We start from the raw sequence: 18484 nt of genomic DNA, 5'->3' as shown, positions 1-18484 counted from the left end.
ACAATGTTGTAAATAAATGTGTAAATATGCTATTTGGTTTACTTTGTGTTTTATTTTCACTTAATAACAGATATGGTGAAGAAAGCTAAATACATCTTAATGTCTAAATACATCTCAAATAAAATAAAATGTTATTTGTCACACATACATATTTGCAAATGTTATTGCGGGTATAGCAAAATGGATATGTTCCTAGTTCCAACAGTAATATCTAACAATCCAAAACAATACACACATCTAAAAAGTAAAAGAATTGGAATTAAGAAATATATACATATTAGGATGGAAGTCTAAATACATCTAAAAGTCTAAATACACCTAGAAGTCTAAATACACCTAGAAGTCTAAAAGTCTAAATACATCTAAAATTCTAAATACACCTAGAAGTCTAAATACACCTAGAAGTCTAAATTCACCTAGAAGTCTAAATTCACCTAGAAGTCTAAATACACCTAGAAGTCTAAAAGTCTAAATACATCTAAAAGTCTAAATAAATCTAAAGTCTAAATACACCTAGAAGTCTAAATACACCTACAAGTCTAAATACACCTAGAAGTCTAAATACACCTAGAAGTCTAAATACACCTAGAAGTCTAAATACACCTAGAAGTCTAAATACACCTAGAAGTCTAAATACATCTAGAAGTCTAAATACACCTAAAAGTCTAAGTCTAAAAGTCTAAATACACCTAGAAGTCTAAATACACCTAGAAGTCTAAATACACCTAAAAGTCTAAATACACCTAGAAGTCTAAATACACCTAAAAGTCTAAATACACCTAGAAGTCTAAATACACCTAGAAGTCTAAATACACCTAGAAGTCTAAAAGTAAATACATCTAGAAGTCTAAATACACCTAAAAGTCTAAATACATCTAAAAGTCTAAAAGTCTAAATACATCTAAAAGTCTAAATACACCTAGAAGTCTAAATACACCTAGAAGTCTAAATACACATAGAAGTCTAAATACACCTAGAAGTCTAAATTCACCTAAAAGTCTAAATACATCTAGAAGTCTAAATACACCTAGAAGTCTAAATACACCTAGAAGTCTAAATACATCTAGAAGTCTAAATACACCTAAAAGTCTAAGTCTAAATACACCTAGAAGTCTAAATACACCTAGAAGTCTAAATTCACCTAAAAGTCTAAATACATCTAGAAGTCTAAATACACCTAGAAGTCTAAATACACCTAGAAGTCTAAATACACCTAGAAGTCTAAATACATCTAGAAGTCTAAATACACCTAGAAGTCTAAATACACCTAGAAGTATAAATATATCTAGAAATCTAAATTCATCTAGATGTCTATACACATTTAGAATTTTCAAGATTCTGGTTTATCCTGGTTTCTAGAAGATCAATGGATGCATGACCTCGAACCACACAATAGATGTAGCCATTGTCATTGTTCTATTGCTAGGCCTCTGGGTGTGGTGAAATGTTTAGACAGCAGCTTCCCTGGGGCTACTGGGGTTATTTTTAAATCATACATTCTTGCCTTTTAGAGCACCATTATTAGAAACAGAATTACCTTGGCTTATTACAATAAATTATTGATAGATCCGAATGACCAGTTCCTCCTTACTGGATTCGAGGTAGCTACTGTAACTCATTATGGTTCATGTGAACGGCATGGTTGCTAATGACAGTTCCAGGACCTGATAATGGCTGCTAATGACAGTGCCAGGACCTGATAATGGCTGCTAATGACAGTGCCAGGACCTGATAATGGCTTCTAATGACAGTGCCAGGATCTGATAATGGTTGCTAATGACAGTGCCAGGATCTGATAATGGTTGCTAATGACAGTGCATTAATGGTTGCTACCTGATAATGGCTTCTAATGACAGTGCCGGGACCTGATAATGGCTGCTAATGACAGTGCCAGGATCTGATAATGGTTGCTAATGACAGTGCCAGGACCTGATAATGGCTGCTAATGACAGTGCCAGGATCTGATAATGGTTGCTAATGACAGTGCCGGGAATGGATAATGGTTGCTAATGACAGTGCCAGGACCTGATAATGGTTGCTAATGACAGTCCCAGGACCTGATAATGGTTGCTAATGACAGTGCCAGGACCTGATAATGGTTGCTAATGACAGTGCCAGGATCTGATAAGGGCTGCTAATGACAGTGCCAGGACCTGATAATGGCTGCTAATGACAGTGCCAGGACCTGATAATGGTTGCTAATGACAGTGCCATGACCTGATAATGACAGTGCCGGAACTGGATAATGGCTGACTGACGACCTTATTTAAGTGAAATGTACAGTATAAAGGAATGATCTGGTTAATTATTTTTCAACTCAGATTCATGCAGAAGTACATACTGTATTCCCCGCTGCTCTATGTAATCTGCTTATTCACCCGTGTTACAGATGGTGTGAAAAAGGGGGACAAATATTTGTGATGGAATGGCTTCTGTGAGCTTTTCACTTCAACTGTTCTCTCCAAGTAAGCAAAGGAGTTGTTCTGGACTTTGGGTATTGGTATGAAAACAGAAGAAAGAGCGCCCTCTACTGTTCATCCTGTACTCTACTATCAGTGCCTCTCTAGGCCTTGGTGGCACAGTTGCAACTTGGCCATGTTTGCCATGGGGTGTGGGGAGTACATGACTCTCCTGAGAGATTTATGAAAAGGCATTTTATTTCAGTGGCTGACAAATACAGATATTCTTATGAATACTGTATGATACTTTACAAACTGGTGACCCCATCATTCACCATCAACCTTGTACTTGAACTAAAGACTAACACAAAAATATGTATCTATACAGAAAATCATTGAAATGAATGTGAATAACTGTACATGGGTCACATTGGGTAGAAATGCAGTGGATGGATTTAGTGTTCTCTATGATACGTCTTCAAGGCAGTTGGGGAGGCAGGTAGCCTAGTGGTTAGAGTGTTAGGCCAGTAACCGAAAGGTTGCTGGATCAAATCTATTGTTCTGCCCCTGAACAAGGCAGTTAACCCACTATTCCCCGGTAGACCGTCATTGTAAATAAGAATTTGTTCAAGTCACTGACTTGCCTAGTAAAATAAAAACATTAAAAAATGGCATTTTCATACCCGCAAAACCCAGAAAAATACCCATATCACATAAATATAAAGCAGTAAATCCTGAGCGCTCCTCAGAACACTTTAATTGTACGTTCATGACCGATTAAACAGTTAAAATGTCATGTTAATAGGAGTAAAGGCTGGTTTATACCTGGGCTAACGACACAGACAGTCGCTTGACCTACTGTAAACCATTTCAGACTTCTACAGCTCATTATGTTTGTAGGTAAACTCTCTAGAAGATATGAATAAGTCCTGCACCATCGCCTCATGACGCGTGTAGGGTAGCCATGTCTTTCAAACTCTTTCTTCCTTCACCTGTCACAGAGAAAACATAAAACCCTCACATTAACAAACACCTCATCTCTGTAACCCAGAAGTAAAATAATCTGCCTACAGGAGATTAACAATCACTAGACCTGGGTTCAAATACTGGGCTTGATTGAGTTTATCCTGGTGTAACAGTATCGCTGTAGCTTGCTTAACAGTATCACTTCCTTCCTTAGGTACCCTGTCCCTTACTGAGCTCGAACCAGGGATCCTCTGCCTCGCAAAAACATGAGTCACATGTAGCTTGTGACTGGAGGGTCCACTAATCCCTGCCGTGTGTAGAGTCCTCTGATGCCTACATCTGGTTTGGAGAGCCTCCAGTCATCGTTTCGATCCATTTCCTGGAACGACTCATGGGACCTGGGACCGTTCCGAATCTCCATGATCTCAATGTCAAAGATCAACGTCCTCTCAGGGGGATTTTACCTGACAAAATACACGTGAACAATATAACACGATGGCTGTTTCCCAAATGCCATCCTATTCCCTAGTGGACTTATTTCATCCAGAGCGCTCTAGTCAAAAGTAAAGCATTGTCCCATTTGTGGTGCATCCGATGACATTGACCCTTGACACAAAATAATCACCTAGCGAATTAAAGTAATTATGGATTTCAGTGCTTTAGGAGATCACACTAACGTTCACACTAATGATCAGGCTAATGTTCTGTAATTGGGTATGAAGGGTTAGGTAAGCACTAGGCTACTGGTAGTCATAGGTTAATACATGTGCAATACCTTTTCCCTCTTTGCCATAGGCCAGAGCTGGGGGGGCTAATGAGCTCCCTCCTCCCTCCTGGACACATGTTCTTCAGCCCCTTATCCCAACCATTGATCACCTCTCAGATCCCCAGGGTGAACCACACTGGCTTCTTGTCCCTGTGGTTACAGCTGACAAGAGTCACACAGATCCATCATAGTGTTCTTAAAGAAAAATCAGTAACCACTAAATTAAAGGACGATTTCACACCAGTGGCAGCTGGTGGGAGGAGCAATGGGAGGATGGGCTCATTGTCATAGCTGGAAGGGAATTCATGGAACGGAGTCAAACATGTAGTTTCCATATACTTGATACCGTTCATTCCAGCCATTAAAATGAGCCCATCCTCCTATAGCTTCTCTCACCAGCCTCCTCTGGTTCACACGCAAAAACACAGTTCTGGCATGCACTATTTTTAGGATTGTATTAATGGTGGACTAATTGACAAAATACCAAAATATAATTTTTGATTGGACTGTCCCTTTAACCAAACGGTTACTCAGAAAAACAAACACATCGATTGTCAATGTCGACAAACATGCAGGTGTTATGGGAGTATGATTAAGGGGATTCATTTGGTGGGCAACTGGTTTTTTTTTGTGCCAACTTCAAGATCTCAATTCAACCCTTGAGTATGATGGACTGGTTGACCATTGGTTAGTAGACTAAGATTGCAGCAACAGGCAACGGAACCTTATCCAATCAACAGAGCATTTCATATCGGTTTCAACAAGTCACCTGGAATGAAACATGGTGCCATTGCTCTCCAGAAATCCCTCCAAGTGCACAAGAAGTATGTCTCCATATTTCGACTTCTGAAAGCAGGCAAAGGGTTTATGCAAAACCTCAATTTTCACCACTGGTTCGGGTAGTTTAGCGCCATTCATATATATAAAAAGCACGAAAAAAATTGGCAAAAATATAAAAGTAACATTTCAGTGGTTTCTGGTTGGATAGATAGATTAATCACACCAGAGTACACAACTAAGCCGACTAGGCCTGACTAACAAGTGTGCAGCAAACTTGTATGGAGTCTAGCCCAATTGATAGCTACGTGGCAGTCAAACTGACAGGGGTACTTGCAAAATGTTCACTTGTGAGACCATCTTTTTTGCGATTGGAGAGAATTTTTGGAGGCCGCACCCAATTTCTAAATAGTTTCTGTTCATTGGAGGACATACATAGTTCCTCCCACATTGTCACGTCCACAGGGCCTTAAACGCAAATCCTTTGACGTCATAGAACTGGGCGGGATCTCACGCGATCACATGGAACCCCATTCATGTATGATTTACGTACTTTTCTGTCGTATCCAAATGAAACGGGTCCTTTATTTCCGAAAATCTTACTTGGGAATGAAATTGAGTCTCCAGGATCAGCTGTGGCCGGCGTCTTGTTCTAGTAAACAAGTAATGAACCTCAGAAACAGATGAAGAATGGAGGGAATCCTATTCAAGTGGACAAATTACATAAGTGGTAAGAAGAAACTAAGCAGCTAACTGAGCTTCTGAATAAGTCAGCTTTGAATCAGATTGTTAGCTAGCTAGCTAACAACTAGCTGGACAGGTAATCAACCAGAAAAACAACATGATCTAACCTTAGCTAGCTAGTTAGCTAATTGTAATTGGATGGCACTGAGTCATGTGTATTGCTCTGTTAGCTAGATAGCTGGCAACTACAGGTTACAATGAATAGTGAATGTTGTTTTTCACAGTGGTCATAGTTATCAACATCCTTTTTTCCAGGTTGGCAGCCTCGCTGGTTTGTACTGGAAGGAGGGACTTTGTCCTACTATGACTCGCAAGAGGACTCCTGGAAAGGATGCAAGGGAAGCATCAAAATCTCAGTGTGTGAAATACAAGGTTGGTACTTGGTAGCTATTATTGGCTTGGTACAGACACAGTGGCCTGTATTATGACAACATGCTAACTGTTGCAGTCCTTTGAACTAGATAGGGCTACACCCTACTGAAGAGTCAATCTGAAGCTTAGTCTATATTGTTGTTGTCCCCAAACCTTCCATTTGAAAAACTCTTTCCCACTTCCTGCTTACCTGTGTGCCTATATACATGTGACCCATGACCCAACATATCGTGCACTCTAGTGTACAAATTAAGTGGAATATACAAAGGCAGACAAACTATAGACAACTTAACAACCACATATGATTGCCAAAATGTCTCCTACCCCAGTGGTTCCCAACCTGGGGTACTTGGCCTATCCACAGGAGTACTTGAGAAGACTCATGAGCCCATAGGCCTACTGGTAAATGGCACATGAGGGGGTACTCCGGGCAGAGCTAAATTCAGTTGGTGGTACAGTAACCAAAAAAAGGTTGGGAACCACTGTCCTACACCCTTGAGTCTGCTGTTAACTGGGGTTTACCCACTTTCTGTCTTTCTCTCTCTTCCACCATCTCTCCCTACTAGTCCACTCCTCTGACTTCACACGGGTTGACCTGACCATCCCTGGAGAACAGTACTTCTATCTCAGAGCAATCAACGCAGCGGAGAGGCAGAAATGGCTGGTCGCATTGGGATCTGCAAAGGCCTGCCTCACAGACAACCGAACCAAGAGAGAGAAAGGTAAGGTGATAGCTTTGGGTTACTCCACACAAGTCTGAAAACACAATAACTTGACTGAAACACGATTTCATGCTGCTGTGTGGGTATTTGGCTTGGTTTTACCTGTTGTAGCCTGGTGCCTACCATGGACATGTAGGTGTACCTGTTAAAAGCTATCCAACTGACTTCATGAAATGAATGTGTTTATATTCCTCAACTGGTGGCCCGAGGGAGGGACAAATAAAATCACCCAAGTTTTCTGAGCAAAAAAAAAAACAAAACAAGGTGTTTATTTGTTGGACGTGAGACTGTAAAATCTGTTCCAAAGTATTCCCACATAATAGAGACGTGATCGTATAAATGTAAGCAAGGTTTGAAATGATTATGTTTTTGTCAAATATACTACAAATGATTTTTAATTATGTTCCGGCCCAGCTCAATAAAAAAATGGTCCCGCTGCTGACTAGTTGATGATCTACAGCAAGTACGTGAGAACCTCCGCATCCCAAATGGCATCTATTCCCATATAGTGCACTACTTGCCTATTGACCCTGGTCAAAAGTAGTGCACTAAATAGGGAATAGGGTGTCATTTGGGACGTAACTAGTAAAATTAATTTCCAGGTGAACAAAAGAGAAGAGCAGTCTCCGTTAGCCAATCCTGTTTATTACAAGTTATAACAGGGAGACGCCTCCAGCACAGCAGCAGAGAAAATGTCTACCTGGCCTTCTCTGAGACTAAATCCTAATCAGCAGACTGCTTTGTAAACACCAGCCCAGAAGGCTTGTATGAAGTTAAAAACAAAAGGCAGTGACTGTCAGCTTCTACAGGATCACAGTGTTTCAGACACTGGTGTCATTCACTATCAACAGATATGAGTTTAATCCGTAACATACAGCATCCAGTCTAGTGACCATCAACCCGAGAGTCACCAACTGGACATTGTGTATTATAGAGAGCCACCAACAGAACACTGGACATTGTGTATTATAGAGAGCCACCAACAGAACACGGGACATTGTGTATTATAGAGAGCCACCAACTGGACATTGTGTATTATAGAGAGCCACCAACAGAACACTGGACATTGTGTATTATAGAGAGCCACCAACAGAACACTGGACATTGTGTATTATAGAGGGCCACCAGCAGAACACTGGACATTGTGTATTATAGAGAGCCACCAGCAGAACACTGGACATTGTGTATTATAGAGAGCCACCAACAGAACACTGGACATTGTGTATTATAGAGAGCCACCAACAGAACACGGGACATTGTGTATTATAGAGAGCCACCAACAGAACACTGGACATTGTGTATTATAGAGAGCCACCAACTGGACATTGTTTATTATAGAGAGCCACCAACTGGACATTGTGTATTATAGAGAGCCACCAACAGAACACTGGACATTGTGTATTATAGAGAGGTAAATGTATGCAGAGAATGATCTTTATTCATCTTAAATATTCACCTAACACAACCAAGGATATTTTCAAGAAGCGACATCGTGTCTCTCTCTCTCTCCCTCAGAGCACCAGGAGAACACAGAGGCTCTTAAGACCAAGATGTCAGAGTTGAGGCTGTACTGTGACCTTCTCTTCCAGCAAGTTAACCAGATCAAGGACAGTGAGGAGACTGAGGAGGTAAGACAGAGGGCGGGGTGAGGTTTCAATGGACTATTTACTCTCTGTGCAACCAGAACCTTTTCTCACTGAGTTCAGTATGTATGCTCTGTTTGAATCGCCAGTGGATTATGTTGCAATGCAAATGGCCAGTCACTTTTACAGCACAAGCAAGGGATAAGCAATCTGCTTAGGAGTTGATGGTTGTGTATATCTGTGTGTCTGTTTCAGGCTGGGGAGAACCCTGGCACCATGGTGAAATCTACATGCACCACCTTCATCAAGACGTTGGAGGAGTGCATGCTGATCGCCAACCGCACCTTCAGCTCAGACCAGGCCACAAAGACCCCACCCGGGTCACCTCCCGTGGCAACCATCAAACCCCAGAAGGTACCGGCGTACACAGAGAGATGCCAAAGGTTTTTTATAACTAAACCAAGATAGACCACAGCCCGTCGTTTCAAATGAGAAAAAAATTGTCATATTGGGCAGAACAAGCAAGGAGGTGGGCAGAGCCAAGCACGAACTAGCGAGATCCTATTGGTGCGTTCTAGCATTCCTTTGCATATTTGCGCCTACCATGGAGTGAGCATGTGCAACAACTCAATTTGAATTTGCACTACTAAGTAACAACAATTTTAAAACTTTGGCAAATGGTAAAGTCTACAAAACTTAGTCCACTCTGTTTGTAACATGAAGGTGGTGCATGTAGATTGCGATCAAATGTTTAATTGATGAGAAAATTTGCAGAATGTTGGCCAAAATCCATCTGGTTCCATCTTCACCCACTGCCGGCCACTGGGCTTCCTCTCACCACTGCCGGCCACTGGGCTTCCTCTCACCACCATATTTGGTAGTGAGTGGAAACACGTTTTATAAGTCTGAGAGAAGTGGAAAAAGATTATTTAGTTGTTAATTTTCTCAATCTAAAGGCTCAACCTAGATTGGAGCCAATATCTTAAGTATTTTTTTAATGTTACCCCCCTTTTCGTGGTGTCCAATTGTTAGTAGTTACTATCTTGTCTCATCGCTACAACTCCGTACGGGCTCGTGGAGAGACGAAGGTCGAAAGCCATGCGTCCTCCGAAACACAACCCAACCAAGCCGCACTGCTTCTTAACACAGCGCGCATCCAACCCGGAAGCCAGCCTCACCAATGTGTCGGAGAACACCGTGCGCGATGAGACCGGGATATCCCTACCGGCCAAACCCTTCCTAACCCGGACGACACTAGGCCAATTGTGCGTCGCCCCATGGACCTCCCGGTTGCGGCCGGCTGCGACAGAGCCTGGGCTCGAACCCAGAGTCTCTGGTGGCACATGTAGTGCACTAGACCCCTGCGCCACCCGGGAGGACTACCGTTTGAAGGACTACCGTTTGATTTGACGGCCTCAGTTTGGTGCAAGACGACAGGGATTCTACACATGAGCTTAGCCAGCCAACGTTTTATCTTCATACTGCTCTGTCTTTGGCTAATGTGCAATTTTTTTGTTGTTCCACAGGTCAAACCTGTCAATCGATCAAATCAGGAAAAGTAGGTGGCTCTCTTTTCAGAAGTTTGGTTTGAAGCTAACTTTTTCCTCACGGTCTCAACCTTTACACCAGCACTCCCTTATCTCCATCTTCAATGAACTGCTACATGTCCACTAACTGCATGAAACTACAGCATTAGATATGTATCCATGATAACTCTGTGGCCGGGATGTGGGGGATTATTGGCTTGTTCTCCGGGATGTGGGGGGTTATTGTCTTGTTCTCTGGGATGTAGGGGGTTATTGGCTTGTTCTCTGGGATGTAGGGGGTTATTGTCTTGTTCTCTGGGATGTAGGGGGTTATTGTCTTGTTCTCTGGGATGTAGGGGGTTATTGTCTTGTTCTCTGGGATGTAGGGGGTTATTGTCTTGTTCTCTGTGATGTGGGGGGTTATTGTCTTGTTCTCTGGGATGTAGGGGGTTATTGTCTTGTTCTATGGGATGTGGGGGGGGGCTTAATTGTCTTTTTCTCCAGACACAGGGAGTGTAAAGAAATCTCAGGAGGATCTGTAACACATGACAACCAGAGCCTTGACTCTGGAGCAGAGGGACCAGACCAACGAGACGGACCAGACACGCTCCCTGAGAGAACCACCCAAACACCCCCAACAGGTCTCTCATTTAAATACACTTGCCCTTTCAAATGTACATGTATACACACACACACCCTGTATGTGAACCAGACTCACCTCCAAAGCATGAGACCTTTTACTGCTCACCATGCAGGAGTCCTGTAGAAAGAGGACCAGCTGAAGTTGGCAATGTCTTCTAGAGTTCTGTAGAAAGAGGAGCAGCTGAAGTTGACAATGTCTTCTAGAGTTCTGTAGAAAGAGGACCAGCTGAAGTTGGCAATGTCTTCTAGATGGGAGACAATGATTTATTATATTTATCTTAACATTGATTAAAATAACGGACCCCAATGTACGAAGCTAGATGTATCACTGGCACTTGATAAATGTGGAACTCAGAAAGTGCTTCTTTCACAATATGGCACACCTAGATACTTTTAAGGTAGTGGTTTAGAGTTCTCCTTGAAATGACATTGACAATTTCTGCTTGAATGGGTTTCACATGCTAGTTGCTATGGCTCATACATGCCAACTGGAACAGAACATTTGTGAACATGTTGTGTGTCTCTCTGTGCCATACAGAAAATAGCCCAGTCGGTGGGGACCCCCAGGGCCCAGAGGAGTCTGCAGTGGAAGAGGAGGCCACTACCCAAACCACCCACACAAACCCTGACCCAGAACACACCGAACAACCAGCACAGCAGGAAGAGGAGGAGGAGGAGGAGGAATTCAAAGAGGTGGAGCAGGAAATGAGCAACGCCCAAGAAGAAGAGAAACAGGAAGTGACCCAGAACCAACAGGAAGCTGTCACTGACCAAGAGGAAGCCAAGCTGGAGGAGGAGCAGCCTGCCCAGCCACAGGGAGAAGAGGAGGAGACAGAGCAGGTGGACACATTCTTCAGTACGATGAGTCACAGGTATGGGGACACACCGCAGGAGGGACACATACTGTAGACCTTACGGTGTAGGGTGAAGTTGACCCTAGAATGCTGATCTGTGGTCAGTTTTGCATTTCCCCCACTAATGGTTAAAGGGATAGTTTGGGATTTTGGCAATGTAGCGTTAGCTCAAAGACTGGAAGTCTTGGGTATCTGCTAGCATGCTAGCTGATGCAGAAGACATTTTCTTTGCGCTAAGCTAGTTAGCATTGGCTCACGAAACTACCTCCATCTTCCTTCATATTGAACGCATAGACATCATTGTATTAAGGTAAAATATTTAGCTAAATATCTTGAAATAAGAGAAATGACTTGTATTAAGCATGTTTTTGGTTAGAATATGCACAATTAGCCTGGTACGGGGGAAAAAAAGAAGGAAAAGTCTACATAAGATATTTAGGCTTGCCTAGATTTCACTTGTTGCATTGTGGGAGGGGAAGCTGATGATAGATCTGTAACTCGGGGAAAACTTCACCCCAGAGTGTAGGTGTTTTACTACTGCGGCCAATGCTAATATTTCACAAGCAGTAACTAGACAGAACAAGGGCCAACACATACACTAATGGATTAATCCCCATATTTCCTATAATTATTCTAGGTACTGTAATGATGTTGATTCCACAATGAGGTATTTATTATTGAGATTCATGTATTTAGTGTGTTCAGATTATGCTGCAAATTGTGCTACTCTGATATATACTGTTTAGGCCCAATGCTAATGCTTTGGGTATGAAAGGGCAAAGGTCATTTTTCCATGCCTGTACGAAAACAAAAAGGGAGAACTAGCCTGGTCCCAGATCTTTGTGCTCTTGCCAACTCTGTTGCTGTTAATGACTGACTAGGTTAAAACAGAGCAATTTTTTGTTGACTTTTTAAACCCAATTGAACATATAACAAGTTTTACACTGGTGTGTTCTCGGTTGATCACATGACTATTACAGAGATGCCCTCATCTGATTTTGGGGTTGTTTTTTTTTTGGTAATCATTTCACTCTTTCTTTTCATTTTCATTTTGATGACATTTGAAAGCCCCTTTTTAACAGTGTTATTCAGCATTAAGATAAGATTGTAACGATCATAACCGTGAATTGAATGATCATAACCGTGATGTTCACTTGTGATATTACAGTATTCCAATGACTGGGAGAGACAATGTAAGCAGTGTTAACGTGTTTAAGTGCAGTAAACATCCAACACAGAACTAGTGAAAACGAAATCCTTAGAACAACGCCGTAGAGGTTGGGGAACATAGCAGATATGCTTTTGATACATTAGAACTATTTATTATACAGGTGTATCTAAGTTAGAGAACTCAAAACAAGTATCAAATCACCCAATAGCCTGACAGCATGGTCTTGTGTGGAGGCTGTCTTTGGCTTTGGTTGTATCTGTTTCTTTTCTGTTTTGGTTTGATTGAATGAAATAAAGGTTGTCGATGCTGGACCTCACTAATATCTCCCCTTGTTTGAATCTCTCTGACTTCTCTTTAGATTTAGTGATATAAGACTGGACGGTGACAGTGGTATTCCTACACAAGCCTTTTTGGACTCATGCTATGCAATAGTGCCTGTATTAGGTAGGACGGTCACTTCACTCCTCTCTGTCTCTTCATCTTTTTTTTTTTTTTTCAATCATACCATCTTTTCTGAAACATGTTGTAAATAATCTTTTCCACCTGGTGGTGGTGCATGTTCTGTTCATGTTTCCTTTCTTCAGTCTCCTCTCATACTGTTCTCCTCGTCTGCATCTAATTGATCTTACTAATCAAGTGGGTGGGTTTCCTGGGAGGGAGGGTGTGTGAATGTGAGTCTGGAGTGTGTAATCCATCTTGAAGTCATACAACAGCCCTCTGTCCATTGTTCGTGTGATCCGACCGTAATGCATGTCACTGTGATAAACTATAGAGAGCTACGGGTATGTAATTGTATGTTACACACATTGTTCTGGATCCTCCAGGCTTACGATCTCTTCCATGTTATACTAAGTTGTTTTGTCAATTTACTCTTCTATTGAAGTCTACATCAATTTGTAATGGTTACTGGGGAATAAAACGCCAGGGGGGGGGTGTCCCGGACACAGATTAACACACATTCTTGACTCAAAAGCATTTAATGGAGATTCTCTGTCAAACAGTTTTTTTTTTTAGTCCAGGACTAGCCTTAATATGTGTCCGTGAAACCACCCCACAAGGACAAACAATAGTGTAACAAAAATTACCAGCATTGAAGTGACATTGGACTCTCTCTCCTCAGACAAACTAGGATCCACAGTATTTGGTCCAGTAAAAATGGATTTTACAGGCAACATCAAGGTAAGAGGAAAGGCTGTCTCGGGTTTAGAACAATGTTAGATTTTTACATTACAGGAAATTAAAGTTAGATTAAGTTTACTAAAGCCTACCTTTTTAAAAAGCTGCTCAAATCAGCATAACATTCTGGGTGCAGATGTTGTATAAACCTGTCTGGTATCAACAGTTCTCTAAATGACCACAAGAGGGACTCTCCTCCATCCATGCAGTTACAATGGGACCAAATGGACTTTTACACCCACTGGATCTGTCCCAAATGGCACCCTATTCCCTATATACAGTAGCGCAGTACAGAAGTAGTGCACTACAGAGGGAATAGGGTCCTTAACCCGCCCTGTGAACTCTTCAGTTGGGCAGAATACACACTAAACAAATACTGTTCTAACAATTTCTGTGCTGGAAGGTGAAAGTGATATATTGTCATTAGGCAGTGCTGTGTGTATAAAGCACTGGAACATTTCACTAGCAGAGCTTTAACAGAATTATTTTACTCTACCGCCACCAAGAAATAACAAGCTATGGTTTCCAGTGTTGTCATGGAACAAGTAAACCTGCTAAGTGACAACACGACACGACCAACCAGATTTAGAAACCTATAAGAACTGCTGGGGCTGCGTGACAAACAGCGCCCTATTCCCTATGTAGTGCACTACTTTTGACCAGGGCGCACATATAGTGTACTATAAAGGGAATAGGGTGCCGTTTGGTCATCAGACATTGTCTTTATGACGACAAGTTCTTCTGTCTCTCTGTGTGGCTGTCTGTAGAAGATCCACCAGAAGCTGTCGTCGGACCCGGGCAGCTTCCCCACACTGCAGACCATAGTGCTCCACGAGGTGCAGACCGGCGTGGCCCGAGTCCGCAACTCAGCCACCGAGGCCCTGCTGTGGCTCAAACGAGGACTCAAGTTCCTCAAGGAGTTCCTGTCCCTGGTCAACTCTGGGGAAAGGGATATCCCCGGAGCGCTGGGTGAGTCAGCATCGCAACACTGGTACACACACACGGTTAATGGTTAGGTGATAGTCCTCTTTTGGTTTGATGTCATATAGTGTATTACGTAATGTCCTCTATTCCTAACACACTCCCCTCCCTCGTCCACTCAGGTAATGCTTATGGACGGAGTCTGCGACAGTATCATGGATGGGTTGTGCGAGGTGTATTTGCTGTGAGTAATGCTTGATAATCAGTCTTCAAGCTCTTTTTAAGGAAGCAGTTTATAGTTGGAAAAAGTATCCCATCATAAGATTAGGCCCACTTTGGCGGGCGGGCGGGCATGTGTCTGTGCGTGCGTGTGTCTGTGCGTGCGTGCACTAAGGCTATTATAGTCAACTGAAACAAACTAATCAAGGAACAAAAACTATTTAGTAAACGGAAATAAAATAATTAACAAACCTGTTTGAAAAGCTATACTGAAACTTATCTTTGACTCCAAAACAAACTGAAATAAAAACTAAAATGTAGTTTTTTTTTGGGAGACAAATGGGGTTTAAGGATTTTTTTTCTAATGGGGTTTTCAAGCTTCTGAATCTTGCGGATCACATTGAGATGGACTTTATAATTTAAAGGGAGACTCCGCAAGACGAGGAGCAGCACTGCAGATATTGGGCGCGTTTGAGTGGTAATTCTAAAACAACCAACTGTCAAGGACTGGAGTCGGGGGGAGGTGCATTTGCGACAGCTGAAAGTCAGACACTAATGTTCTCTAACAGCAAGGCTCAGATCAACATGGCAGCGATTCCATTGTTTATAAAAAAGGTTTTCTTTATAATGTGTATATAACCCCTATATCACACACAAACTGAAATAATATTATCCTGAACAAAAATATAAATGCAACATGTAAAGTTTCCTGAAATTTTTCATAGGCACGAAAGCTTATTTCTCTGAAATTTTGTGCCCAAATTTGTTTACATCCCTGATAGTGAGCATTTCTCCCTTGCCAAGATAATCCATCCACCTGACAGATGTGGCATATCAAGAAGCTGATTAAACAGGATGATCATTACACAAGGGCACCTTGTGCTGGGGACAATGAAAGGCCACTAAAATGTGCAGTTTTGTCAAACACAATGCCACAGATGTCTCAAGTTGAGGGAGCGTGCAATTGGCATACTGACTACAGGAATGTCTACCAGAGCTGTTGCCAGAGAATTTAATCTTAATTTCTCTACCATAAGCCCCCTCCATCATTTTTGAGAATTTGGCGTCCAACCGGCCTCACAATCGCAGACCACGTATAACCACACCAGCCCAGGACGTCCACAGCGTGGTTGTACGAGATCTTCAGTCTATTCTTGTTCTGAGAAATGAACGCTATTCCATGCGAGAAATTGCCAAGAAACTGATGAGTTTAAGAATAGTTATTTGTTTCTGGCCATTTTGAGACTATAATCGAACCCACAAATGTTGATGCTCCAGATACTCAACTAGTTTAAAGTAGGTCCGTTTTTTTATTGCTTCTTCAAATCCGCACAACAGTTTTCAGCTGTGCTAACATAATTGCAAAAGGGTTTTCTAATGATCAATTAGCCTTTTAAAATTATAAACTTGGATTAGCTAACACAACGTGCCGTTGGAACACAGGAGTGATGGTTGCTGATAATGGGCCTATGTAGATATTCCATTAAACAAATCTGCCGTTTCCAGCTACAATAGTCATTTACAACATAAACAATGTTATTTTAATGGACAAAAAAAGAGACTTAGTGACACTTCGTCTCTCCGTTCCCAGCTGGCCCTCCGAGCAGCGCCATCATACAGCAGCTTTGCGGCGGCTCTGGTGTCCAGAGAGGGGGAGGAACTGAAAGAAGGATTCAACACAGGCATGCACCGGGACCTGGGGGTCTACCTGCCTGCCATGGAGAAACAACTGGCCATCCTGGATGCCCTGTATGAAGAATACAACCTGGAGTCAGATGAGGTGGTCTGAGAGGAGGAGACGAGATCCCAACTGGTGGTCTGAGAGGAGGAGACGAGATCCCAACTGGTGGTCTGAGAGGAGGAGACGAGATCCCAACTGGTGGCCTGAGAGGGACACCAGAGGAGGAAGAGAGCCCTCAGACTCAGACCATCTGGGATACAGTGACGAAGGAGGAGGAGGAAGTGGAGGAGGTAGAAGAGGAGAGCCCGGTCTGAGCCGCCGCAGCAGAGCAGTGGCTCTGGTGTACTTGATGTAGTGTACAGTACTTTAGACTCAGGCTCTTTTCCCTCCTGGAAGTCACTTCCATTATGAACAGCTGCGCCATTGGTGGCTGAGATTGCACAAATATGGACTTTTACTTTAAATTGAGGCTGATATTGTTATTATTGACAGCATTATTTGACAGCCTACATAGGCTGCATGTAATGAACTGCATACAACACTGAAGAGTATAATGTAGCGGTGTTAGTATTGATCCCTGCTGAACTCCTACACCAATATACTGTATCTACATGGATGACCTGCGTACCACCACCAACCCACCTCCTCCAACCCCCTCCCTCCAGAACCCACCTCCTCCCTCCCTCCAGAACCCACCTCCTCCCTCCCTCCAGAACCAACCTCCTCCCTCCAGAACCAACCTCCTCCCTGCAGAACCCACCTCCTCCCTCCAGAACCCACCTCCCTCCCTCCAGAACCATTCTCATTCTCTCACATTGTCTCATCTACAAATGTATTGTTTACCAAGTGACATTAACATGAACTATTATTTTCCTCATTATCGTAATCATTGAAATGTAGTCTTTATGAGTAACTTATGGAATAAACCATGTTCTATATGGATGGGAAATGTCCATGTTTTAATGTATAGGGTTCGACTGAGGTGCCAACTGAAGTGGAATGTATAGCAAGGCCTTGATTCAAAATGTATTAACAATCATGGTGGATAGATTGTTATTGTCTTCTATTAGCTGACTTTCCTCTCTGTGACTGATGTTGTGGGTTAAGAATAATACAACGGGGATCATCATAGAGGCAGTCTAACTTTGGCCTCTTAGTTCTGGACATTAATTCAGTCTTGTTATAGATGCACTGAACCATTTGGACAAAGCAGGAATATCTGACCGATGTGCAATAGGCTGATTCCTTGTTGTGAATAATTTCTAGTGTTAATGCTAATGTTTTTGTATCTCACAATTTCAGAACACATTTTATACGAATGTACATAAGATGGCATTTTTACATATGTATTAAACTTGATGAAATCGTGAATGGCTATGTTTTGGTCATTTGGATGTTATTTCTACCTAGGGCATTTCAGTTTCCATTACAACCCTGTGAAATCCCCTCTTCCTAGCCCTTGATTATGACTCTCCATTACACAGAAGTCATTGGAGAAAGGCATCTTCTCCATGGGGTTTTCTTAAGAGTCCTGACACTTGAGTTTGTTGAGAGCATGGTTTTGGAAGCATAAGGACCTTTCATATCAGTGAGAAATAATTGTCAAACAAGGTTATGTTCATTTGTAAGAGTAATTCATTTGTTCACTTCATTTGGGGTGATAAAACTGAACGTAAAATTCAAGTCATGGCAATCACCTACACATGCAAACAACTGATTGCTCTAATTGGGAAAATGGCAAATATAATTCAAAACTTTTACATTCATTTATTTAAATTGATACTGGCGTCTATATTGATCCCCTGCCAGCCCACGATCCAAGTGCCTCTTTATAAATGCCTGACCATTAATGTTGCGGCAGAGGCTGATAAATAGATGGGGGTCTAATTGATATATCCTAGAGACCGATGTTGTGGTGTTTTAGATTCTATATTTTTTACGGTGACAACCCGACACAGGTGCTTT

General features: G+C 42.2%; 1 protein-coding gene and 1 pseudogene across 1 annotated transcript; one reads left to right on the top strand and one right to left on the bottom strand.

The window, feature by feature from the left end:
• Nucleotides 1–3277: 3277 nt before the first annotated feature.
• On the bottom strand, nucleotides 3278–5049 carry LOC139404903 (peptidyl-prolyl cis-trans isomerase FKBP14-like; annotated as a pseudogene).
• A 408-nt stretch (nucleotides 5050–5457) lies between these two features.
• Nucleotides 5458–17890, top strand: LOC139404898 (pleckstrin homology domain-containing family A member 8-like). The gene is made up of 13 exons (XM_071147439.1): nucleotides 5458–5638; nucleotides 5908–6024; nucleotides 6591–6746; nucleotides 8262–8374; nucleotides 8585–8743; nucleotides 9856–9887; nucleotides 10360–10496; nucleotides 11036–11369; nucleotides 12881–12966; nucleotides 13643–13701; nucleotides 14466–14667; nucleotides 14802–14863; nucleotides 16430–17890. Exons 1-13 carry the CDS (start codon nucleotides 5599–5601, stop codon nucleotides 16625–16627), a joined length of 1695 nt encoding a protein of 564 aa, XP_071003540.1. The 5' UTR covers nucleotides 5458–5598; the 3' UTR covers nucleotides 16628–17890.
• The last annotated feature ends 594 nt before the right edge of the window (nucleotides 17891–18484 follow it).

This window comes from Oncorhynchus clarkii, unplaced genomic scaffold, assembly GCF_045791955.1.
Source record: "Oncorhynchus clarkii lewisi isolate Uvic-CL-2024 unplaced genomic scaffold, UVic_Ocla_1.0 unplaced_contig_7861_pilon_pilon, whole genome shotgun sequence".
Classification (NCBI taxonomy): Eukaryota; Metazoa; Chordata; class Actinopteri; order Salmoniformes; family Salmonidae; genus Oncorhynchus; species Oncorhynchus clarkii.
This window is presented reverse-complemented; position numbering and strand designations above follow the sequence as displayed.

Excerpts from the sequence above, each read along its gene's own strand:
- LOC139404898 (XM_071147439.1), top strand. The coding sequence starts at position 5,599 with ATGGAGGGAATCCTATTCAAGTGGACAAATTACATAAGTG. Across the intron at positions 6,747-8,261 it reads CCGAACCAAGAGAGAGAAAG|AGCACCAGGAGAACACAGAG; the intron begins GTAAGGTGATAG and ends TCTCTCCCTCAG. Across the intron at positions 9,888-10,359 it reads AATCGATCAAATCAGGAAAA|ACACAGGGAGTGTAAAGAAA; the intron begins GTAGGTGGCTCT and ends CTTTTTCTCCAG.